The following is a 26,312-nucleotide window of genomic DNA, read 5'->3' as shown; positions in this document are numbered from 1 at the left end:
GAGTCTCTGGGGATCACACTACAGAATCCCAGGGTCTTCAGTCATTGTAAGTAACAAGGCATTAAGTAGAGTGTCAGCTGACATGACATGTAGCAGAGTGACAGAAGAAGCTCCAGAGGCCTCCAGAGCAAGTCTCTTTACTAATAACCAGTGACCTGAGTGTTCCTCTGGTGTCTGGGGGAATCTTGTTCATTTTGGCCCCACAATGGAGCATCTCCTACCCAATAGGATTGGACCAGCAGGATTAGTGGGAAAATATTAGCAACCAGTCTGACTTAGATCCTGGAAGGAGACACATTGTTAGAAGAATAGAAATCTCAGAACAAAAGACAAGGAGGATTCCTGGCTGGGAGGTTTCCACAGAGACAGAGCTGGCATGGATGGATGCAGAAGGCATCACACCGAGCCTCAGAACTGCCTGGGAGGCTGTAACTAGAGCAAACAGGATATTGGAAAATGCTAGGCAACCTGTTGCTGTTCTATTCTGTCTGCACACTTAAGCAAACTGAGCTGAGAAACAATGTTTGATAGGACTTCCAGTAAGCAAGACCTCAAGTCTCATGTGCAGGTGTGGGGGACTTTTTGATCAAAGACTGAAGGTTGAAACTTTGCATTGTGTTTCTTGTTTGCATCTACCCTGTGTAAAACATCCAAGGAACTGGTCAGGTTGAATAAATGGCTTTAAAAGTATAAGAGGCCCCTACTCATGGGGCCACTCTATGCTAAGAACTAAGTAAGCCAAAAGTGAGCCAGAGCATCCCAAGGCCTTCATAACTATGTAGGATACCCTCCTACAGTGTAATTACCAAGAGATGGCCAGACAGATACTCTCCCCAGACCCATTAGTGTAATCCTAGAAACACAAAGTCAACCCCAGAATAAGAGTGGATCCAGAGTTCTGCCCATTGTCCTCTCACGGTGGGTGACAGTTCAACCATTAAAGATGTTTCCTGGCTCCAAATCTCCATTTCAGAAGGGCAGGCAGGGAGCTCAGTGCTCTTGGGTGTTTTGAATGAACCCAGAATCCAGACACAGATTTTAAGATGCTGAGGAGGGAAGTGTGTACATCCACAAAGTGAGGCCTCACCTGTGAGGAGGCTGAGCGTGAACCCCTGGTGTTGCCGAGGGAACTGAACCTTTCTTCTGTTTAACACTGAAATACTTTTCTTGCAATTATTGATGACACGGGGACATTTCAAAGGTAATGGCTAAACAAAGTGTAAAATCCATGAGGCTTTAGCTCAAAGGGCAATAAATGTCAACATCAATGATTAATTAGCATCTGAGAGTCATTTTAGAGATTATGGATTTATAAATAATTAGCTATTTTCATGAAATTTCAGCGATGTGTACCGAACATTTCACATGATTTCACTTTTCTAAGAAAGTCCAGATTGATGTAGTTCAATCTTTACCAGCGACTTATCAACAAAGTTCTTCATGAAGTGATGTAGGAAGAGAAAGAAGTGTGCTGCCAAGGGGTCAAGGGACATGGTGCTGTCACAGGCAGCGCCTCCTACCAAGGCTGATCCCTCATTCTTAGCTCTTGTCCTAAGAGGCACAGACAGTTAAGGTGCTGAGAACTGGGCCGGTGAGTGTGGCTTGTTGCCACCAGCCTGGTCCCTCTTGTCCCACTGAACGGCCAATGGTGGGTAGTCCACATTGGGTTAGAGATGTTTGGGTAGAAACATTACAGGTGTGGCTCTTGGAGTCAGCTATCCTAGGCACATTGTTCCTGGTTTCGTGTTAATAGCATGGCTTTTATTCTGACTTCACTTGACAGTTTTAGACTATCATGGCTACCAATTAATTGCTTATAACGTTTTTAAAGAGTAGAGTCACTGGGTGTATAAGTAAGTGTTGCCTTTGTTTGACTTTAAAGGGGTCTGCATGGAAGCATGTTGTTGGATGATGTTGGCAGAACGGCTTCAGAGAGAAGGGAGGGGTTCCCCAGGCATGGCTGGCACTGACTGGAGAGCGAGGTGATTAGGAATCACAGTTATTAAGGGAGAATCGGGCTGGGCCACATCAGTGCAGCGCCCATTTTTCATGTGGCATGTGATCACGCTCTCTCAGCTGAGAGCAAGCATCACTCTTCTTTGAGTACATACTGCTGAAGGGAAACCAAATGTCACTTTGTCCCCTTTGCATAATTGAGCCTTTTATTATGTCAGAGAAGGGACAGGTAAGGTGTTACTGCTGGGGAGGGGAGCTGAATGCTGAATTAAATGTCAAAGTGCTTAGTTATGGCAGATGGAGGAGGAGGCAGGAGGAAGCCACCGCTTAGACCCAGTCTTAAGTGGCCTCTGGAGGTGGCCTCCTGGGTGGGTGGAGGGGGGAATGTGCAGCTCCCAGCTCCAGGTGTTTCATCAATCTCCATGAAGGTTTACTAGAGTCCTGAAACAGTGGTAGGCCTGTAGGACCCACTGTGGCACTTCATCTGTGGTTTTGATTGTTTTAGACTGAGTAGGGAGGTCAAAGGTCAGGGTAGCTGTTTACAGCTGTAGCTTGTGAAAAGCTGGGACCCTGGTAGAGAAAGGCAAAGGAGGGTGGAGGGAGGTTTTATGCCCTCACAAAAAAGATCCTTAGGCAGCTCTGAACTCCTGCTGGGTTGGCCTACATGGTTCCTTGGAGATAACCTGGGCCATGTGTAGAGATGAGGGTCTGTGCCCATGCTCTGAAAGGCCCAAAACTAAGTGCTTGTCTGTTACTGCTAATTGATCACTCATAGAATGATGAAATCTGAGCAAAGGAAGCAGCTAAAGATAGCTAGCTGTGACATGTCAAGGACAAAGAAGCCACAAAGGACAAGCCCTGAGTGTGCAGGTTGGCACACCGTGAGGAATCATTCCTGTGGCCGCTCTGGGCACCACAGTAAGAAGGCATGTGAGCAGCAGGCAGGACTTCCTCAACTCTCCCACAGCCCTCTCTCCTCGCCCCTGCCCACTCCCACCTCAGAAAGTAAGGCGCAGAAAAAGAAGTACATGGAAGGTGCTGAGGCTTTGCCTTCAGGAGCCTGGCCTCAATTCCACGTTATACCTCTCCAGATCCCTGAGAAACATTCCTCTGGCAAGCATCACTGTTGGACCAACCTTAGTATGGGGGATGTGACAGTCATGTCATAAAGCTATAAGCATTCTCAAGCACAGTGCTTCTGACACTCATGTGTCAGCTGCCCTTTATCCCTGTCCTGAGTATCACATACAATGCCCCTATTCCCCGTGAATTCACTCTGAAGTAAATGGGGTGGGGGGAAGCATGGCCAAAGTGGTAGGGTTGGAAAGTATGTTTTTCTCATCTCCTTGATCAGCCTCCACGAGCCTCATGGTCCCCTTCTTCTCCTGAAACTGGGCCACAGAGGATCCAGAGCCCTGTCCGGGTTGGTCCCCTGTAGAGACAACAGCAAAGGGGACAGGGGAGCTGCTTTTCCATTGATGGCAAACCAGAGCCATTGAGTTCTAAGCTTTATCTGGAAGTCATGAACAGAGCATGGTGGGCAGAGTCCATAGAGCAAGAAGCCACAAGTATGTTTGTCCAGGGTTCATGGAGGCAGCAGGCCAGACTCGATTTCCCACTTCAGTGGGCTGAGCAACAGTGATTCTCCCACATGTCAGAATTTGCTGTTCAAAGGGCGACTTCATTACTAAAAACCCTTTTCTAGAACAAAACACCACCACCAGATCTCTACACAAGGGGCTTCTCGGTGTAGGGATCCTGTATCAGATTTAAATAACTCCAGTGCACTAATTACATCCTCCGGGATCTGGGGACATTTTTCGAGAAGAGGGATATGGCTGCCATCCAGGAATTATGTGGTATGATTAGAGAAGAGGAGCTATCCATGTATTTAAAATGGGCATAAAATGAAACATAAAATTAATTTTGCATGTCATAGCCAGCTCCGTCTAGTTGAAACCAACTGGAACAAGTGGCTGGGCAGATTTCCTCCTGGGAGCCACATCTATTTACCTGTCACTGGTCCTCAGTTCAATTCCACATGCTTCCCCCGGGCACAGGAACTGGGTCTTTGCAGCCTGGATATAAATGTGTACTGTGTTAATTGTCACTCCTCCCCCTAGACACTAATGCTCCATTAAGCCTCTAATTAGCTCCATTCCTCCCTGGCTTTAGAAGTTTGGTGGTGGCAAGATGGGAAGCAGGCGATGTTCCCTCCTCCTTGAGGTACCACAGAGAGCCAGCTCTTCTTGAGGTGGGATGCACTGGTGTGGCTTTGCACTTGAGCTCAGCCACCGCCTCCCACAAAACTCAGAATGTGCAACCAAGATTCATCTTTGTGAAAATGAGGCCTGAGGTAATTTGGGCAAATAAATGTAAATCTTGAGGTATGAAGTCTGTTTACTTGGTGGATGAGAGAGCTTGGGAGATATGGAGAAGACACTTGAGAACCCAGAGATGCTGACCTGGGCCTCCAAGAAGAAAGACTTTTGAGATAGTGTCCTCAAGAGTCCTTGCATCTTTGACTTGAGGGAAAGGAACACTGTTGCAGAAGGCAAGGAGTCTAGCTCCCTTGCGTTGCTTTGGTCTGTGGTGAGATTCAGGTGGCCCCTTCTGGAGGCCACTCTAACCTGCACAGCCCTGCCCTTTGCTCCCTCCACTGGAGACCATGTGCCCAGGAGCTCTCATCTGTTGTTTAGCCTAAGGTCTTGGGAGCCTTCGGTAGGAGAGACTCCTACTACGTAATTTCCTGGACCACCTATATGGATCCACCTGCCTAGATGTGTCTGTCTAGACCCAACATGGAAGCTGACTGTCCAAGTACAGGTGCCCACCTTTCCAGTTGATGGGGAATCTCTATGGGGTAGCCCAGGGCCCACAGCTGACAGCCTGTTGTGATTAAACTCCAGCACTCTGGGGCAGGATTCCTGCTCACCTCCACCGAGAGGCAGAGGAATTGTCTTCATTTATCTGATTTCAGCTTCTCACTCCTCTCGTCCTCTTATGCCCAATCCCGTTCTCTGACCAGAGCCTTTCCAGAAGTCAGTGTGTCACCCCCAGCCTTCTGGACAGCTAGGGGTTTCTGCAGACCACCTGCAGAGCTCCATCTGTTCCACATTAGGAGAGCCTGCTAGAACCCTGTGGGGGGCTAGGATTGGCTGAGGCTGCTGCATGTGCCCCCCTCCCCCTCCTGCCTCAGCATCACCCCAAATTCTGTCTCTTTGAAAGTTGACATTCACTTGTACATCCTCCCCTTCCTGGGTCCTCTGCCCCTTCTCCCAAGTCCTCTTCCCTAGTAAATCTCATTCAAATACCTCTACATTTGGGCATTAATTAAACATGCCAATGCATTCTCAGACCAGCAGATGGTAATTGGCTGGACACTTCTCAGTAAGCATTTCTCATCATTTACTTCCATGGCAGGCCTCCTGGGAGAGCCTGGGCCTTGGACCTGAAAACCAAGCAGAAGGTATTGGGAAGATAAGGGCCTACCTCCACTGTTGTCCCCTCAGCTGCTGACACCAAACTCTCCTGGATGCTTAGCCCTTTCCCAGCATAGGGATTATCTTGCATGGGGCTCCTCAGACACAGTGAATGGGAGACAGATGTAAGGGCTACATGCCCCTGATGGGTCTCCAGAGAAGGAGAAGAAAAAGACCAGGATTCAGAGGACAGGGGCTGTCTGTGGAGCCCAGCTGTGTTCTGTCCCCTTTTAACTATCTTCAGACAATGAAGGACTTCAGAAAGCCATGCCAGAGAATCCAGATTCCTGTGCATCCCTACCCAATAAAATAGATGTGTGGGAAGGGGTCACAACAGTGACCATGATCAGAGTCCTGGCAGCAACTTATGTAAGAGTGGGAACTGGAAGTTAGACACTCAGTAAGACTTCTCATGCCCTAGCTTCTGTATTGCACACAACATAGCCTCCCTCCAAGCCCAGTGAGGATGTCAGAGAACCTACATCTCTGAGCTTGCTACAGACCAAGGTAGTATGAAGGCAAGGCCTTGGGTACAGGACACAGTGCTCCTTCTCTATGCTCCCATTTCCACTAGAGAGGTAGACACTCAGAATAAAACAGCCTCCACTGCCCTCCCCTATTGACAATGATGGTAAAGTAGGGCTATCTTGTGTTCCCTGGAAGGGCAAGAGCAAGCCCAGTGCTGTAAGACAGGAGGCGAGAAGACAGGTCACAGTGTTCTTTCAAATATCAAAACCAAGCCGTCGTAGTCAAAGCTCTGAACACATAGCTGATGATATTGGGTGCTGCTTAATGGGTGGTGACACCACACTTAGGGTTCCCAAGGGTGAAGTCCCATTAGTTGGTCCACAAAGACCAGCTTCTAAGGGTTGTGGAGTTCACAAGTCACTAGCAATTGCTGGAGAAAGTGGCTCTTTGGTACCTTTACTACTGGAGAGAAATGAGCTATGCACAAAGGCTTTCCTGGATAGCCATGCAAGAATCACCAAGGATCCACTCTCTAGGCTGCTCTGTCCTACATCCAGACTACAGATCTTTATAGGAGCAGAGTCTGGAACATCATGGAAACAAGGACAATGGGCATACCTGGAGGGGCAGATCTCAGATTTATGTCCTTGTCTATTCCAGGTTTTTAGGAACACCTAATTTCTGGGTTTGTGGCTTTTCTTTCACCTTCAAGGCCAGTAATATGGCACCTCCCTGTTATTCTCTGCGTGTGTGTGTGTGTGTGTGTGTGTGTGTGTGTGTATAAGTATGAAAGTGTGTGCATGTATGTGAAAGTGTATGCATGTGTATGTGAATGCACATGTATATACATATACATATGAGTATGTGCACATATGCTTGTGTGTGTTCTCTAATTCTATCCACATGTCTCCTACTCCCTCACATGGACCCCATGAAGGCATTTTGGACCCATCTATGACTCATATCTTAATCTAAATACTTTTTGTCATGTGGGGCAACCTATTTGTAGGATCTGAATGGGGGTATTTTGAAGACTCATTCTAATCTGGTCCATTATGGAACCTGGCCTGATCAAGATATCTGATGGCTGCCTCAAGTCATTAGGGTCCTAATGCAGCCAGTTGTTAGCACATGGGAACCAGCTTTGGGCACTCAACACAGCTCATGGAACAAAGATAACTAGCCTAAACATGGAGCAGATCCTTCTATGCAAACAAGCATGTCTAGCCTTCTAGGGTGGTATGTGAACAAGATGTTGAAGGCCCAGCAGTGTCTCACTGTACTTTCCAGGTGCCCGGGGGTCCTCTCTTGGACATGGCTTTTGTGTGCACAGCCTGTCCTACCCTTTTCTGTAGCACAGAGAATCATGGGGAATAACTAGAGGCCTCGCAGACACCACTATGGAAAGTTGAGGCCAGGGAGGGGTGCCATGCCCAAGGTAAGTTTGAAGGGATGTCTGGATCTGAAATCGGCCTTGGTCAGGCTAACTGTCTGTAGCTGCCTAAGAACAGCAGACATACAAGGCCAGTGGCCAGGGATCTCTTTCTCTGTGTCTATCTCTGTTTCTCATTCTCTCAAGGTGTTTCATAACAACACACCATTCCTTCCCTCTATCTTATGTGTCTATATATGAAAGTGTGAGGCTTTTGTAAAAGTGAACATGGTGAGCAGAATGGGCTCAGTGGCTGGGTCAAGTGGTCCATTTATCATCTCAGCTGGATGTACTCCTTGATGGAAGTGCAGGGTGGAATGGGGTGGCAGTGAAATAGACACCTAGAGCTGGGGACACAGGCACCCAGGTCTGAGATAAAATATCATTGAACTGAGTTGGGCAGTATACTGAGCTGGGGAGGGTGTGGCTTTCTGTGGTCTTGGAAGGTTTCTTGGCATCTCTGAACGTGGAATCCTTCCTGCTGAAAGGGGATGAAAATAAAACCGCTTAACCAAATGAAGAAGTGTGAGCAGGAGCACACAGTGTCCCCAAGGAAGGGCTCCGCCATCATCTTCGATGTCTCCAAGAATGTCTTTACAACCCATGGAGTTCAGTGCTAAAGGACATTCTAAGAGAAGGGTGTGGGCACTGCTCTTCACCAAGTGTCTCTAAAAGTGACTGAGGTGAGTTTTCAACTTCCACAGGTGTGTGGTCTGGACAGGTGATGACCGGGTTTTCTTCTTCAACCCGACCATGCAGCTGTCAGTCTGGGAGAAGCCAGTGGACCTGAAGAATCGTGGGGACCTCAAGAGGATCATCGAGGACCCACCCCACAAACGCAAGCTGGAGGCCTCAGCAAGTAATTAACAGGGATTGTGGTGGCACTAGGGAAGAGCTGTGCTCTTTTTTTGGGGGGGCAGGAGCAGGAACTGATGCTGTTCCTGGTTACATTGGGAAGTGGTTATAATGGAGTCATGTTGAGGACTGTAGACTCACAAATTAAGTTTCCATGACACTTCCCACTGAAGACATGACCCTTTCAAGTGGTGGGCTTAGGTTTCTCATTGCATCCCATGAGGTCATTAGTGCAGGAACAGTGCAGGTGGTCACTAGCTGTCCTTGGGTTTCATTTCATATACCTTCTTGTCTGCACTGGAGAGCAGAGGTAGACAAATAAGAGTGTTTTCCTTCCACCCCATGGATCATTCTAGACCCTGGACCATGGAGGTCATCGCTATGTATTAAAGGAAGCCCACAGATGGGGGTGGGACAAGGAGCCTTTTGTGCAGTAGAAGGGATTGCTAGGCGAGGAGGTGGCTGCTTCTGACCAGGGTTGGAGAAGAGTATCCAGCATCCTCTCAGAAGCATCTTTTCAGGCAGATGCACATTTTATGAGTGGTACATGGAGCAGCCCTATCCTCCAAGTACATGGATTAACAAAGCATCATTTCAGGGGGGTGCTGGAGACTGTGCATGTCTCACACATGTTAGACAAATGTTCTACTGACCACTGAGCTGTACCTCGAGCCTCTTTTCACTTGTTATTTGGAAACAGGATCTCACTAAGTTGCCTGGGATGTCCTTGAACTCATACTGTAGTTCCAAAATGCTTTGACCTTTCAATCTTTCTGCCTCAGTTGTCCAAGTGGATGAGATTATAGCCCCACACCAGGCTGGCCTTATTTTCCATGCTGAGAGTGGTTATACAGTCTAAAAGGCCAGAATGATGGACATGAAATCTTGACTTTTTAAAAGGAAATTGTTGCTTAATCTTAGAAGGTATTTTATAAGGTTGGTTGTGTGTGTTTTCTTTTTTTTTTTATTTTACATTATCTGTACCTGAACAAGAGGACAGCAGCTTACACTGACAGTTAAATCAGAGCCAATTAGAAGCCAGCATATTAAGCTCCTCTTAGCTCTCTTCACAGGTCTGAGGGGCATGGAAGTGGTTGCTCTTAGGAAACTGGATTTGTTCTTAAATTAATGAGAAACAACGATGTAGGATGTCTATTCCACTTAAGAGGAACGTTCCCCAGAGAGTCTTCCAGCTGATGAAAGAAAAATAAAGATGTCTTAGGTGTATATTTTACCAGGGAAAAAATAAAAGAAAAAATATTAAAATGTCCCCGTGTTCAGGGACGATGAGACTGGACTTGTGACTGTGTTTTTCTCTTTTGATGAAATGACATCTGAATTAGAGGGAACATTTTCATCACCAGAGTGTCTTTACAAGCCCTACAGATCAGTCGCTTCCGGCTCTCAGACAAAATAAGGTGCATGGGTCAGAAAGAGCGGGAGAGTTTCAGATCCTTCGAGAAGTAGTTGGCATGGTTTTTCCTGGAAATGATTTCATTTGCCTCCATGGATGCTGCTGCTGCTCTTTGCACCTTTTACAAGATGTGACTTCCCAAAACCTGCGTGTGCTCTTTTGGTTTTGCCCAAAGGACTGGTGGGAATGAGAAAGAAAGGAAGTTATTAAGAGTTGAATGTACAGTTCTGTCCTGCTTCTGTTGTTTGAAGCAAATCAGGCCAGATCTGAAGAAGCAAGGAGGTGTCTCCAGAGCCTCTACAGCATCATCTGGGAAGGGGGCCATGGCAGAGGAAAGGAACCCCAATCACCCAGGTCAAATAGGTTAGTGCTCCATTTTATCCCACCAACAGGGACCACACTTCTTAGGGACAAATGCAGAGTCAAGTATCGAGTCTAATGGACACACCCAGGAATGTCTGAATAGCTTAACCCGGGGGCAGTACACACTTGAGATGGATAGACAGGTAATTTTGAGTTGTGCAACCACAAGGACATTTTTACCTTTAAAAGAAGACCATAAGACAATGGGCAGTTTTCACATGATTCTAAAAGGCATGCAAATGTCATCCATTTACAATTTCTAATTGCCAGGTTTACTTGTACTTTGAGACCAGAACTTCTAACCCATGATACCTGGCAAGCATGTAAGGGAGAAGATATTTCTGGAGAATTAATTAATGAAAGAGGGAAGAACTGATGGTGTCCAGCCCACAACAGCCTCATATCCCTTTCCATGGCTGCTGGTTCTTCACGGAGGATGTGGCCTTCTTAGTATTACAGGCTCCAGGGAGGTGGCTCTCAGGGGCAACTTTTGTTTTGTAATTTGTTCAGTTGTGATCCAGTCTGTATTAGAGTCTATTGACACAGGTTTCTTTCTATTCTATTTTTGACTGTGAGCCTAGCCTTTAACAGCTGAGCCATCTCTCCAGAATCTGTTATTCTAAACAGAACAATTTAGCAGTCTGGTTGATCTGTTCATCCCGACTGGTTTCCAAGAGGCGAATAAAGTGAATGAACTTTGTACAATGTCAGCCACATTAACTGACATCAGACAGTGTATGTGAGTATGTGAAAGAGACACAGAGAGAGAAACAGAGACAGAGGAAGAGAGAGAATGTGTGAACGTGTGGATGTGCGTATATGTGGAGGTGAAAGTATGTGTGTGAGAAGAGAGAGAATATGTGTTTGGTATGTAAGTATGGAAACACTTATGCATGTGAACATGTATGAGTGTGTGAGAGACAAATATGTAATATGTATGAGAGAATGTGTGTTGTGAATATGGAAATGAATGTGTGTAAAATGCATGCATGTATATGTATGTGTGTATGAGTATATTTATGTGTATGTGTATATATATGTGTTACTATATATGAGTGTATGTGTGTATGAGTATACATGTATGTGTTTGTGTGTATGGGAATATGTGTTTCTGAGTGTGTAAATGTTTAAATATGTGTGTATAGTGTGTGTATGTGAGTATATGAGTATACATGTGTACGTGTGTGAATGTGAGTGTATATATAAGTATGTGAGTGTATATGTATGTATATGAGAGTGCATATGTATGTGTACATATGAATATATTTGTATATGAATATGTGTGTGATATGTGTGAATATGAGTTTGTACATATATATGTGTTTACATGTGTGTACATATGAGAATGCATGAGTGTATGTGTGTTTATATGAACGTGTGTCTGAGTATTCATGTATGTTTGTTTACGTGTGTGATGTGTATGTATATGTGTATATGTGGCTGACTGTCTGCATGTGAATGCACATGTGTATATATGTGTTTATGTATGTATGAATGTGCCCATGTATGTGTATATAAGTATGAGTGAATTCGTGTGTGTGTGTGTGCGTGTGTGTGTATGTGTGTGGTGTGAACATTTATGATGCCAGGCAGGGGCATAGGAGCTCTCAGGATCAGTCAGCTTACTGGGCTCAAGTGCTTATCCTTTGTCATTCAGCAGGGAAGGAGGGACCCACCTTTTCATTCTCCTAGCCTTGCTGAGGGAGTCCAGAGAAGATCCAAATTACTCCTTAATTACCTTGTAATGCATCCAGATGTTTTATGGCCCTGTAGTTTTTCTATTCAACTGAAGTGAAATGAGAAGCAGAGGCCTCACTCCTTGCTACACTCTAGGACTGCAGGAATTCCTCCCATCAGAGGCACTCACATTGTTAGACTGCCATCAAGGCTATCGCAGGTACAGTTCTGTTTGTGCTTATCGGCAGCAGCAATGCCCATTCTTACTGAAAATGGATAGGAATCTCTTCGCCATCTGGCCAATGCACTGGCAGATTTATGTCCTTGCAGCCCACCCAATGGGTCCCCAGAGTGCATCCTGTTCCTGCACTGAGGGAGTCCTTTCATTGGGAGGTCTAGCAGAGCACTGCGTTAAATGTCAGAGGGCATTAAATACATGGCCATTGAGAGATTCCTCTGGAGTGCAGAAGAGCAGGAAGTCAGGCAGTGATAACTCCACTCTTCCTCCTATTCTGTCTCCTCCCAGTGGCTGAAGAGAACAGGGGCCTGGGATGAGACACAAGCACTAGGCTTCCTCTTGGCAGAGGATGGAGTGAAATGTGTAACAAGCTTCCATACCTGGCTCCCAAAATTCTCACAGCACTGCAGGCTTGCACTACAGGATTTGGGCATGAATTGATGATGTAACAAGCTGCCAAAGGTTGCCCTACAATGAAATAAAATACCAGATTTCAGAACCAGAGAACAGAAGTCCAATGAGAGTATCTTGGATGCTAGCAAAGCTTGTTCTTTTCAGGCTTTGAGGAGTACTTATTTCTTCCTTCTTTCTGACCTCAGTGGCCTTCTGATTTCCTTGGTCCATTTCTCTATCCTCCATCTTCAAAGCAACTGGGAGCCTTCTCCAGCTTTTCTGACATGGGCCTTCTTTAAGCACTTCATTATCCAGGGCTGTTTACTAGGTAAACTACATAGAAATTCCTAGGATTTGGATGAGGTTGGTGACATTGTTGGGAGGCATCTCTGCTTTCCATGAGCAATGTACCTACTTTACAGGAAAAGGAATGCAAAGTAGGGATTTCCTGAGATCATGAGTCTCTCAAATATGGCTTCAGGAATTGAAGGCTGGTGGGTCTTACCTGAGGCTGAAGAAGAGCTGCATGGTCAAGTCTCACAGGAGAAATCAGGTACAGGTAGCCTTAGTTAACAATCCCTTGTTCCCTGGTGGGTAATAGAGACAAGCAAGAGCTCATTCGGTTTCAATTGCTGTGCAAATATTTTAGTCATTTATATTCAGGATAAATGTGGATTCACAGTGACATGCATTTTACTAAGTAGGATATAAAATCATCCTGAGGGTAAACACAGCTGTGGCTGGTGAAGGGGCCACTTCCCAGGCACTGTGTGGCCAAGACAATGTGTACTAGATCTTTACATCACAAAGGGAACAGGTGGCCATAGAAAAGCAAATGCTGGAACCCTCCCAAAAGTATAAGAGCAAACTTTATTAGCCCAAGAAGAATTGGGCAACTGTGAGAGGGTCTGGCTGCAGACTCCACCTGCTCAGTTCTGTGTGAGGGGCTGATGCTCACCGTGGAGTTCAGTTCTGGATGATACACCTTTTGTATGGTCCAGGACTCTGACTGATGTTTGCACAGTGAAGGCAACAGGGATCTTATTTTCTAAGATCCATTCCAATGTCTATATTGGTCAATCTGTATGAGACACCAGAAAAGCAGAAAGAGGAAGCTGAGGGTAGAATGCAGGTAGAGTTTTATATGGGGTTCCAGCTAGGAAAGGAACAAGTCAAGTCAAGAGATGCTGATGCTGGAGGGGGCAGGGAGGAGTTAGGATGCTGTCATAACACTTCCTTCACAGCCGCATTTGGCCTCCATTCATCAGGCAAGGCTACTGGGCAGTTCAGGATAGAGCCGTGTTCATTAGCCCCCATTCCACAAGAGAGAACCTGTGCCACTTTCTATATCTTCAGTTTATGCCTGTTACATGGAACCACACAACCCTAATTAGTGTGGTTTGTCAGAACCAAACTTTCACCCATTTCTCACCTAGCACAAGAGAAAAGGAGGGAAGAAGGAGTGGGGAGAGGAAGAGAAGGAGGAGGGAACTTAGTTTTTCTTTAAACCAATTAGTTTTTTAAATTGAGGTTACTCAAGCCCAGGCTTGAAACTTAGCATTACCTCCAAGTGAGCACATGCAGATCAGGAAGCCATGTGCCTTCTAAAGGTATGCAAACCAAGAACAATAAACATCCAGGCCACTGATCTTGATTGCCTCTGAGACAGGGCTGATGACACTGAACCTCACATATGTGGTACAAACATATGGAATGTTGCAGACCCTGAGGCAAGAGGAGCAGACCAATTTGAGAGGCCTAGACACCCATTTATGGGCTAAAAAGAGGAAGGCTAGAAAGTTCACACTCACATTAGAGCATACGATATCGATAGCATACTTGTTGAAGCCTTTGGCAATGATCTTGAAGAACATTGCTTCCTTCTGGAATTTCAGCAGGGAACCTAAGTCAACCAAACAAACCATTCCATGGAATCCATCTCCTGGATGGGCAGCCTGCAGCATCAACTTCCACTCAATCCATGTTCTTTCTTAACATGAGCTTCTTTGTCATTGCCATAGTCCCAGAATTCAAATGTGCCCTGCAGCACATAGAAGACAGTGCTAGTACCTGTGGGTGTCTAGATGGACCTGCAGAGGGAGCTGCTGTGAAGTGGGCTTAGTCTGACTGTAACTTGTCCTTGGCCTTTGTCTCTGCTGGAGCTAGCTGCCTACCCTGCTGGCAGCAGTCTTGCTCCATTATAGTTTCTGTTACCAGAGAACCATTACTTTTTCCGGAGAGACATAAGGAAAGTATATCTGTGTCAGAGAAGCTACTAGCAGAAAAGAGAAAGGACTGTCTAAGTCAGCTTGGGGAGCCAATGCATTTACTGTGGTTGCTTACATGGGCAACTCAAAAGGCAGCCTTACAGTAGCCAGTCCTCTGGGCAGCACATGCACAGTAGCACTAATGAAGAGACCCACTCCAGTCAATTGCTTATCTCTTATATATCTCAGAAAGGAAGGATTTAATGCTGGCTAATAAACTATATGCTGTGAATTCATGAAGATCTTATAAAGGTCTTATGAGGGTCCTGTGAGCGTTATAAGGTTCTCCCTCCACAAGGAAATTTGAGGAGGCCCGGGCTCATGAGCGTGCTATACCTACTCTGCTTCAAGATAGTGATAGGCATGTCCAACATGGGGGAACTGCTCCCTTTCCTCTAGTTTTAAATTTTTCCACACCTTCTTCTATCATGTTCTCTGATGTCTCTGAAACCTCAGAAAGGGATGAAATAGAATAGATCGTTTCTGTCACCATGAATGAAGCCTCTGCAATAACTGTTGCCCACTGTCAAAATTAGTAGGCTCCTTGAACTGTGTGAGCTGACAGCAGTGGTAATCTACATACATAAGCAAAAAATATTTGGAGGAGTTTGACAGGCGCATCACATCTATTTAACATAATAATAACAGAAACCTCTTCTCTGAGGCCTGTAATTTCCCCAGTCTCAACCATTTCCCCCCCTGAATTGTAGTACCAAACACGGATTCTTCTGTAGACCAGGCCTCAACTTCAACCAGAAAATAGTTGATTGTTTCCATAACAGTCACGCCACTGTTGTACTCATGGGCATATCTTGCCTGGAAAGTTGATAGGGAGGAATGGCTGCACCGTCCTCTATAAACTATGACTATCTGGAACTCAAGTACAGATCACAGCTCAAGGATCTCATTTGAATGCACACTTACCTCACCTACCACTATTTAATTCCATGATCCCCTAATGAGTTTCAACCACAGATTGTACCTGATGCACTCTTTCATAGTCAGAGTAATCCCTCAACTCCCAGAAAGAAATGTCATCTCAGAGATACATGGGATTTAATGCTGGATAATAAACAACATTCTATGAATTCTGTAGCTTAACATGTGTTTGCTTATGTCAATATATACCCACATTTTCACAAGAATATCTATTGTGTCATTTCATATTACTGGAATTGCTACATCATCAGGTGTGTGCATTTTAAATTTCTAATATTGTGACATCTACCTCTGAAGGGATCAATCAATCAATACATACTCCCACTGATTCACTCTGTACCAGCATTGTACATCACCAGAACTTAATGTAAAGCCATTCTTTGTTTCAGCTGGCATTTCTTTAATTTTGAGTGATTCTCAGGGGTTTGTTGGCCATTTGTTTTGTGTTCCTGGGAATATATTCATGTTTGTCTTTCTGGTTGAGTTATTGGGACGCCTGTAAATTGAGGGATTAATGTGTTTGACTATAATATCTTTTCAGTATTTTTCCAGAGCTCTGATCTTTTCCATAAAACAGTTTGCTCATGATTTTTTCATTCTGAGAAAAATATATGTAGCATGCAGCTTACCAGTTAGCCATCTTAAAATGTACATTTAGTGGTATTAAGTTTATTTATAATGTTGTATACCATCACTACTAGCTACTTCTAGAGCTTTTCCATCTCCCTAAACTGAAGCTCTATCAGGCAGTAGCTTCCTATGGTCTCTTCCCCTTGGCACCTGGTATCCTTCCACAAATTCTAGAAGAGAGTATCAGATCCTCTGATGCTGGGGTACAGGTTGTCATGAGCCACCCTACATGGATGCTGGGAACCAAACTCCTGTCCTGTGTAAGAGTGGTGCGCATGCGTAACCACCATGCCATCTCCCCAGTCCTCCACATTGGCTATATTTCTGTTGTCCCATTGAAGAAATCATTATGAGGTCTAGTGTCTGAAGCTTCCTTTCTGCTTTGCTATTAAGGCTTTCTGCATTCTCAGTTCTTAGTCCATGTCTGATGTATCCAAGTGAAGTCAGCCTATGTGCTTTCTTCAGACTAGTCTTTTAAATTCTTTGCTGTTTCTCTGTCTCTGTGTGCTTTGTCAGTTGGTTCAACTAGGCATTCTGGGTACTTTCGGGTGGAAACTCTCTTAAGTATTTTTCCCTACTTTTGGGGGAATTGCTGACTTGGCTTGCTGCTGGCTGGTTCAAACCATCTCTGACTTTTCATGCAAACTTCAGGTAGTATGTTGTTTTCTTTGTACATGGTCGCAGCTGTTTCTGCTCCATCATCCATGAATTGAGTGGAGGATGGCAACCTCTCCCTGTCCCAGCACTGCCCTCCTGAGTAGCGGTGCTCATAGGCTCCCAGGTGTGAGGAAGATGATTGTAATCACTGGTAATGGCAGAGGCCAACCTGGCAGATTTATTTTGATATTATACTTTTAAAGTCAGTCAAATTTGCAGATATTTTCTTTTGTGATTTACGAATTTTTATATCTGGACAAAGAATGTCTACTCATGTTGAGCTTATTCAAAATAATCAAAAGCCCTCCAAAACAATAACCAACATTACGTACACATGTTTATCTTGAATAGTATCTGTGCAATTATTAAATAGCCTTTGCATTTAAGGTTGTCATTTGTCATGGCCTCTCTGGAGTATGCTGAGGTGAAAGATTAGAGCCGCCCAGTGCTCCAGGGTGACCTGACACTGCTTGTCTCCTCATCCCTAAGTGAGGCTATAGGAAAGACAAGTGGATACAAACTGGTCAGTCACTTGTCACAGTCAAACTAGAATCATACCTCTGTACACACAGACAGGAGAAGTACTTAGAAGACACGTGTAGTCTCATGGATAAGCCGGAAGCCTCTGAAATCTGGCCCTCTCATTCCATTAACTGCTGCACAGCCCACAATGAGAGCAGAATTATGTATGAATAGACAGACAGGCTCTCCTAGGATACTAAATGCAGGGCATAAGAAGTATAGCATTTGATTTTTTATTTATTTTTGATTGATAAAAATTTCATATATGGCCGGGTATTGGAGACACACACCTTTAATCCCAGCACTCTGGAGGCAGATACAGGGGATCTCTGTGAGTTGGAGGCCAGCCTGATCTACAGAGTGAGTGCCAGGACAGGCTCTAAAGCAATACAGAGAAACCATGTCTTGAAAAAAAAAAATCATATTAGAATGTATTGAGAGAGAGAGAGAGAGAGAGAGAGAGAGAGAGAGAGAAAGGGAGAGAGAGGGGGGGGGCAAGAACACTTGGTCTTCCAGGAAAGATAAGGCAATACACATTAACTGATGGGGTGAATGTGACCCAAGTGGAAATGTGGCGATGACCTGGAGGCACACTCTGCTAAGTGGACTCCACCCTTTCTCTGCTGTCAATACTATGACTGGCTTTTAGACATGGTGAATTTGGGAGTATGCAGACACAAAGGGGAGGGGGCGAGGCTAGGTTACCTCTTGTTTTACTGTGACCATAGTCCACACAATGGGTCAGAATTGACAAGGCTCTAGAACCATCTCTCACTCTTTCTTGCTCTCTTACAATCATACAATGCACCAATACATGCTTGCCATTCTGTGTTTTCAGGGCTGTGATATGCAGCTTGAAAACAGTAACACATCTTTTAAATGATTGGGCTTTGGAAACAGGTAGTCTGTGGGGAAGATTATATGGCATGCTGAAAGGGCCTGTTAACTATTGCAGTGGATGGAGGGAAGCCCTGGATACCAAGAGGCCAATGTGGAGAAGCTACCACGTCAGTGGCCAACTGGCAGAGAGGCAGTGCTCATAAGTGTGTGGGAAGGGCTGATCCTGAGGGTAGAGCGGTGGTTGGTTTTTATCTGAATTACTCACCCAGTCCCTCTGAAGACCTGATGACCTCTGGAGGCACAGGGGCTGGGCAAGGCCTCTTTGACATCAACAGTCAGGTATCTTTTCTACTGAAATTCAGAGGCATATGTATCAAAGAAAGCAAGTTCATAAGAGTAATCCCAGTGTCTAAGAGAAATCCAGTTTCCTAATTTTTAGATGGGTTTGTTTGAGTACCACAGCTGCCTGCTGGTTTCCAGAACACTAAGACTGGCCCTACAGCTGTGCTAATGTGCTGTTTCTTTCAGCTGACAGCAGTGACGGATCCAGTTCAGAAGATGGCAGTGAGGACCAAAGTGTGAAAACTAAGAGGAATAGGTAGGTGGCACTGTCCTATCCTATTGTGTCTTCCCATGCTGCTTTGGTGGTATGCAAAGAAAACATGTTGACTACATTGAATTTGGGCAACAACAACAACAACAACAAATAGCTTAACTATGAAGCAGATGGCATGAGTTATCTCTTGGCACCTGATCTGGGCACATCATTAAAGTTCAGAAGTACACATTCAGTTTCCAGAACCCTGTGGAAGTGACCATGGCGGCCTACTACTCATGGCACACCTGACCTGTGCTGTGTAAAATACTAAGTTAAGGCAGGCAGTTGTGGTTGGATATTGCCTCTCTGGGTCTTGCTTGCAATGCATCCAGTTCCTGTCTCATAAGTTCATCTGGAAGTGAACCTGTGGAGCTGTCCGCAGAACTACATGTAGTACTTAGTGACATGACAAGCTGGCTTGTCACTGCATGGCTACACATGTGGGATAGAACATCTGTCCTTTCCTTTTGAGTGCCTCTCCCAAGGTCATTAGTCTGTCCTTTGTATACTGAGCATCACATACAGGGAATATGCTGGGACAATATGGTGTCTAAGTCCTCAGAACAGGACAGGAAAGGAAGGATGTGGCTTTAGGCACCTTTATGGGCTGAGAAGAGTAGGGGCGAGTCTTGAATGCCAAGCAGTATTTCTCAGGCTACATCATGAACTTAGTTGTCTTTGGCCTAGGTAGGACCTGGATGTTTATTTCTCTGGAATCTGAGACTTGCTTGAGCTCATCAGGTACCTTCCCCATTGCACCTGGCTTCTCTATGCGCTCCTCTTAGGGTCTCCACAGTTCTGGACCAGAATTCAAAGGTTTTGGTCAAGCATGTTGGCAACATTTTCTTTAAAAAAACAAATGTCCCTTAGAAGAAGAAGAAGCAGACATTTGGAATAACAAAGAATGAAATCCTGTTTCAGAACTGCTATCCATCTTCACATCCTTGGTCCTTCATTCTGAGATATTTCAGTAAACAAAAAGATGATGGGGAAACTAGATGTTGGTTCAGCGTGTCCCTGATAGCTGGAACATAGGGTGAATCCTTCTCTCCAATGAATGCCCCAGTTAAATTGGAGGGAGAAGGAGAACTATGAAGGGTAAAGTGCAGACACTGTTGCCAGCAGGGGATGGTTTTTCTCATCCCTGGGCTCCTGCTGCTGTGCCTCACTCTGGAGGTGATGTTGGGTGTGTGAAGGATGGGCTACCATAAAGCAGAAACAGAACTCTGTGTGACCCTGGGGCCAAGCCTATCATCCCAGTCTTGAAGGCCTCTGCTTTCTGACTGCCTCAACTCTTGCCCTTAAAAGGTCATTTTGTGGGGGAGGAGGGGTCAAAGAAATACCTGTGTGGCCATAGGAGATTTTTATGCAGAGTCCTTGATGGTTCAAGGGTCCGGGGAATGGGAGGAAGTGCAGCTTTTTTGCCTTTCTTGTCTATGACATGACTGTCAGCCAACCTGTCCCAGCTGGTCTGTGCACAAGTGCACTGAGTTTGAAACTTGAGACAAGCCCCCTGTGGTTCGAGGGAAATGGACTGGCCTCAGATTCTGAGCAGTTGGCATTTAAATAACAGCAAAACATTAATTTTGGTTCTAATCATCTGAATGATTTCCAGAATTAAAAAAAAAAAAACTGACTTTGAAAAAAGCACAGATGTTTCCTGCAGAGCTATTCCAGTTTCTGCAGTTATGCATGTCTACATCCACAGCAGCTAAGGGAGGGGCTGGTGCCTGTCATATGCTGATGTACCTCCAGGCTCACTAGGTCACCCAGGGCTGCCTTGGTGAGACTGTCTTTCCTGAAGGAAAATATTCAGTAGCCAGGGAGGTGTCAAACTTTGGACCAGGCATATTCCAAAAAGCTCTGGAAATCATTCATTCCTGATCCAGTATATGCACCAGAGAGGTTGAGTATGCCCTATATATACAGAAGGCTAGCCTTCTCTGTGTGGCAGACGGTAAGCCTCCTTGTGTTCACAGAAATCAACTTTTCCTCTATATGTGCAGAAGTTGGCCTGCCCTGTGTGTGGAAGACAGGTCTGCCTTGGTGTCGGGCAGAAGGCAAGCTTATCATGTCTGAAGCCCCACTTTTTTTTTTTTTTTTTTTTTTTTTTTTTTGCAGTGCCTCATGGCTCACTGCTAATGAACCCCACTACATTTGGCAAATGGAATTTCACAGGTCTGGGCACTGCATGAATTTGATATTACAGAATTTGGTGTGAGGAGCAAGGCATATGGCTCCACACATCTTTCTGGAGTCACTTCATCTTGACCTGCCCCTTTAGAATAAATAACAATATTGTTCCTCTTCAAAAAACACTGAGAACTTTCTTGCAAAGGGTGACTGCTGGACCAATATGTCATATATAGAAATAGGAGGATAAATGATTGTAATGGTGGTTCTCGATTCTTCTCTACCCCTGCATTTCTGATGAGCCCTGGCACAGCTGATACCACTTGGGGAATTCAGACTCAGATGGAATTAAATTGATTGTGCAGATAATGTAGGCACAAATGATACTTTCCCTAAAATTCCCTTGGAGGAGAAATATGTCACAATGACAAGCTTTCAAAACACAAAAGTATTTTAAACTACCTGGTGAGTGCCATTTCCTGAAAGCTTGTTATTTACTATTTAGTGGAATGTGTTCCTGATGCAAACTCATCCATCTTCCCTGGGACCAGAAAATTGACTCATTGCTGCATGGCCTCTTCTCGTGCTTGGAGTTCCTACTAACTGAAGAGTGGGTCTTTTTATAGTTTCAACCTGCTTTTAGAGTGTGCTGTATGTTTTAGAGAGCTGGGACTTTATTTAAAATTCAAGTGGAATTATTTTGGGGGGACTCAGCAAAAGTATGTCATCTGGTTTAGAAATCAGAGTGGAAGTAACCACTAAACATTACAGAGAAGTCGTCATGGCATGCATGGCAGCTTTCTAGGTTTTCCCACTCAAGAATAGGGGCTCCTGTTGAGTCAATAAATTGTCGTTCTTCAGCACTGGCACATTGGCTTTGATAACACTTTGCCATTTCCATGTCGCCAGTACAGATTTCTAATACTAGGTTGACTAAAAGATGGGACGATGTTTATTGCTGTGGCCTCTAACATTTTGGGATGCAGTTGATGGCTTTGGATGTATAAATCTGACTGACTCCTGCCAAAAAACAAACAAACAATAAAAACAAAAACAAACAACAACAAAAAAAAACTGTCTGTCAGGTCAAGTAGATTATTGCTATGGCTAGTCTTATCAGCTTGGCAGGATTTAGATTCTCCTGGGAGACACAACTTTGTATATATCAATGGCAGTGTTTCCAGAAAGGTTTAGCTTTAGGGGTAACACCCACCCTGAATATGGTTCATTCACTCTCTGAGATCCCATACTATAGACACAATATGACCAGCTGCCGTATTCCTCTGCCACTATGCCTTCCTTGCCATGATAAACTATACTCCCAGACTATGGTCAGACTATTCTTTAACTTGCTTTTGTTGGGTGTTTTGTCAAAGCTATGGGAAAGTAACTACTATAGGTACTTTTTGAGGTCATACATAGTCCTTCCTGAAGATCCAAGATGCTGGAATGAGTAAGAAGTGACCTTATGTCTTCCCATTGCGTTCTCCAAACCTGCCTCTATTGATATGCTCCCAGAGACCAAGAGTCTGCAGATGGAGCTGTGATATAAAGCAATTTCAGACCATTTAGAAGGAGCTGGGTCCCACAGAGACTCCCCACTCTTGTGTTCTTGAGATTCTCTCCCAGGAATTATATGACTATGATTCATCTTCTTGTAGGTATGTACCCCAGACAGGTCCCTATAGCAAGACAAGTTCTTCCAGGACAGTCATTATCCAAAAGCCAAACCTACGAATTTAATAGTAACTTTCGATCCCAGGCCAACAAGGCCAAGATGGGAGGTTTAGAAGCTCCTAATCCTTGGATAGTCTTTAAGTCAAGTCTATCCCTGGATAGTATTTTCTGTGGGAGGGTGAATGAGATGCCTCTATTCAATCAGGGAACTTCTGTCACCTGGTCAGCAGGAAGGAGCTCAGCATAAAAGCTCCAGTCCTCACAGTGTGAGCTGAGCCCTTCTCCCTTCCCTAGTGTCTTAGTTACTTTGCTAATGCTGTGACAAAACACCATGACCACAGTAACCTATGAAAGGAAGCATTTAATTTGGCTTACAGTTCCAGATGGTTAGAGGCCATGATGGTGGCTGAACAGCTGAGAGCTCACATCTTGAAGTAGGAGGCAGAGAAAGAAAACACACTTGGAATGGTGTGGATCTTTGAAACCTGAAAGCCTTGAGTAACATGCCTCCTGCAACAAGGCCACACTTCCTAATTCTTTCTAAACAGTTTCACCAACTGCAGCTCATGTATTCAAACAGATGAGCCGATGGGGGCCATTTTGAAAAATCAACTATCGAGAGTGAGAAACATTTAAAAATGCTCTAAGACGATGTTCTGAAATCACATTTCTAAAGATGTCCCTGGATGACAATAGAATTTTCTGCCTCTCTATGCCAGCCTTAGTGGTCTGCCCAATTCTGTGGGGACTTAGTGAGACAAGAGAGAGTGTGAGGTCTTTGTAGTCCTTGACATGTATGGTGATGAACAAATTATTCACCTCCACTTACCTTTTAAGTAATGCCTTGCACTTAATTCATTCTTTTTGGTGACCAACTGGCACTGCATAGAAATCTGTGCCTTTATAAAAGGAGTTGGACCTCTGTCATGTATCACTAAGGTGTTCCACACAGGACCCTTCATTGACATCTGCCTGTGAGAAGATTGAGTGCAGAAGCAGCAATTTGTCATGGGATTTCAATTTGTCTTTTTAAGCCACAAAGTGAACAGTCCTCTGAATTTATTCATTTTTTTCTGAAAGTGACAAAGAAATTCATGTATTTCTTAGATGAGGGAGCAATGATCAGGAGACCACTGTATTACAGCCTTTTTGCTATGTCTGGACACAGAGCTATTTCCTAGTGGGTGGAGACAGGTGGAGTTCTTATTTCCCATCAGGTTTTTCACTTATACTGAGAGAAGTCTGAAATCTGGCTGGCAAGAAGCCAGTCTAAAATGGGGTCCAGTGTGTTAGCCTCTGATTTTTCTTCATTGGTTCTCATCTACACCCTACTTACTTACACCCATTGCATAGTGAGCACTTGGCTTCCATTGGCCCCATGATCATCCTGTGTGAGTAAGGCTGGCAGGCATCCTTGGGATGGCCCAGGATGGCAGAGAACTTGGAGATAAAACACGTGTGTTACTTCTGCTCTACCATCTCATAAATAGTAGCCTTTTGCAGAATCTCTTCCAATGAGGCTCTGTTCGTACATTCTGTCAGGAACCCTATAGTCTTGTGGTTGATGAAGAACCTTGGCCCTTCCTCCAATCCGTAGCACAGCCCTGTCCACATGCTCTTCCTTCATCATGGCTGGGGAGCATCAGCAAGCTGCTCTTATCTAAAAGAAGGAAGGCATTTCTTCTCCACCCCCAGCTTCTATCTGACTGGCTTGTCAACCTGTATGCATGGCTCTAGTATGCTTAAGGCGGGTCTAGGTGCTTCCCATGCCCATCTTGCTAGCAGGATGCAGATTTCTGAGACAATGCTAGACTTGTGTCTTGCCCGGTGACCACACAGTATCAGTTCTGCTATGAAAGGTTGAGCCTCAGAAAGGCAGGTGAAATAGATGGATGAATAAGTGGCTAAACACCTTCCCAGATGATGTGACTCTAGTCCTCATTTTCCATGCACTGAACAAAAACATGTCACCACTCAGTGTGTACAGGTTTGGAACTGCACAGACAGTGGCACAGAGGAGGATAGGCCATGGGTTCTGAGACTGTGAGTATCTCATTTTGGCAGCCAGTTTCAAGGTTCAGCTCTACTTTGCTCTTGTCTTCTGCAATTTCCTTTTATCCTGGGATCCAGAGCACTTGCCACCCTCAGAACACCTTCCTTCCCACTGATTGTCAGGCTCCAAGGCCCAATGTAGCTGTCCACACTGAGACAGAGATTTCAGCTGTTTCTCAACTTACTCTAGGACCCAAAGGACAATTAGGGTTTCTGAAATGACTGCAACTTTTTGAAGTTGTTAGACATGAACAGGTAGCTTGTGAGGTATGTGAAACTGAGTGAGGGGTTGGTACTCACTGGAGAGCTGTGGCAGGTTTTCTTTCCAGGAGCCCATCTGCCCATCTTGTGGAAGTCAACTAACCAATGTTTATTGTATTATATTTGTCTGCCAGGGGTTCCACACACATCACTACAGGAATACAGAAGGAAGACACTGTCAAGGGGGGAAGGATTTCCACATTTATTGTTTATATATATATAAAACAGATTGTTGACAGCTTAGAACATCCCAAACCCTCCAGAAGCACTATATAGCTATGTTAGCCCCTTTCTTCTCATCTTCCATGAAAGACACTGTGTTTTCAATGTGATAAACAATAGGCTAATTCTGATCTGTGTGGTTGTTCTCTATTATAGAGACTACTCAGTTTTGGGGAGGAAGGTGGTGATAATTCCGGGTGATCAAAGGCCAACAAGACAAAGCAGAGTGTGCTCCTGAAGAGGGAAGGTGCCTGAGGGCCTTGCCTAGAGGCAGGATAGCACCAATGAGGGGTGGTATGATTGAAGCATGCTGGTGCATTTGTAATACCCAGATTAGACAGAGCCATTCTATCAAAGCAAACAGGCCTGGCGCTGATGGGAGAGAGAAGGCAAGCCACTCTCCCGCTAACACTGCTGCAGCAGACCCCACAGTGAGGATGACAAGAGTACTTCCCATCTCAAAGCAATGGTTACCTTAACTTTAATTACAGAAGAGTTGAACACAATGAACAAAATACACCTCACCCTCACATTTTGGTTTCCCTGCTCACAACCTCCAATCACCCAGGAATCTCAGCAAGGTTGGCCCGTAGGCATGTCTGGGTGTGTGGGAGCTCTAGTTCATGGCTCTTCAGTTATCCTGAAACAACTCCAAGTACTGGGTACATTATATTTGTAAATATTTTAGGACAATGGCCTAATTAATATAAGCATTAAAAGTAAACCATTAATAATCTTTTGACGTTATTAGGTGGTCTCCAGGCCTAGAGGGCTCACGTCTCCCTGATTTGTTTTCTTTTGCAATTTCTAGTCTTTTGAAGGCAGGAGGTTCGAGACAGTTTCTCTGTGTAGCTTTGGAGCCTGTCCTGGAACTTGCTCTATAGATCAGACTGTCCTCAAAGTCACTGAGGCCCACATTTGTCTGTCTCCCAAGCTGGCATTATTGGTTAATTGTCACAGGCCTGAGGTGCATGTTACTGAAATATGGAGGTGTCTTTCCACATCTGGACCCTTTCTTGCATGTGTTTTGCTGTGTCCTGCTGCACCATTGTTCATTTTATTGGACACCCCAGGTCTGCTGGTGCCTCTTCTTCACCCTTTATGATACCATTTTCTCAGCATCCTGGTTCTCTTGACTTTGAATTCTTTTTAAATGTTTATTTATTTATTACCGTGGTGTGTGTGTGTGTGTGAGAGAGAGAGAGGGGGGGGGGGTCAGAGGATAAGTTTTCTTTG

The 26,312-nt window shown here is 44.8% G+C and overlaps 1 protein-coding gene across 1 annotated transcript in view; it reads left to right on the top strand.

The window, feature by feature from the left end:
* Positions 1 to 26,312, top strand: part of LOC127228478 (transcription elongation regulator 1-like protein) — a 64,832-nt gene that overhangs the window by 7,053 nt on the left and 31,467 nt on the right. Inside the window, exons 3-4 of the mRNA XM_051193238.1 lie at positions 8,043 to 8,197; positions 18,662 to 18,731. Coding sequence (XP_051049195.1) covers positions 8,043 to 8,197; positions 18,662 to 18,731 — 225 coding nt within the window. The remainder of the gene's footprint in view (positions 1 to 8,042; positions 8,198 to 18,661; positions 18,732 to 26,312) is intronic.

Source organism: Phodopus roborovskii, unplaced genomic scaffold, assembly GCF_943737965.1.
Source record: "Phodopus roborovskii unplaced genomic scaffold, PHOROB, whole genome shotgun sequence".
Taxonomy (NCBI): domain Eukaryota; kingdom Metazoa; phylum Chordata; class Mammalia; order Rodentia; family Cricetidae; genus Phodopus; species Phodopus roborovskii.
The sequence above is the reverse complement of the archived record's forward strand: the minus strand, read 5'-3'. Positions and strand labels throughout refer to the sequence as shown.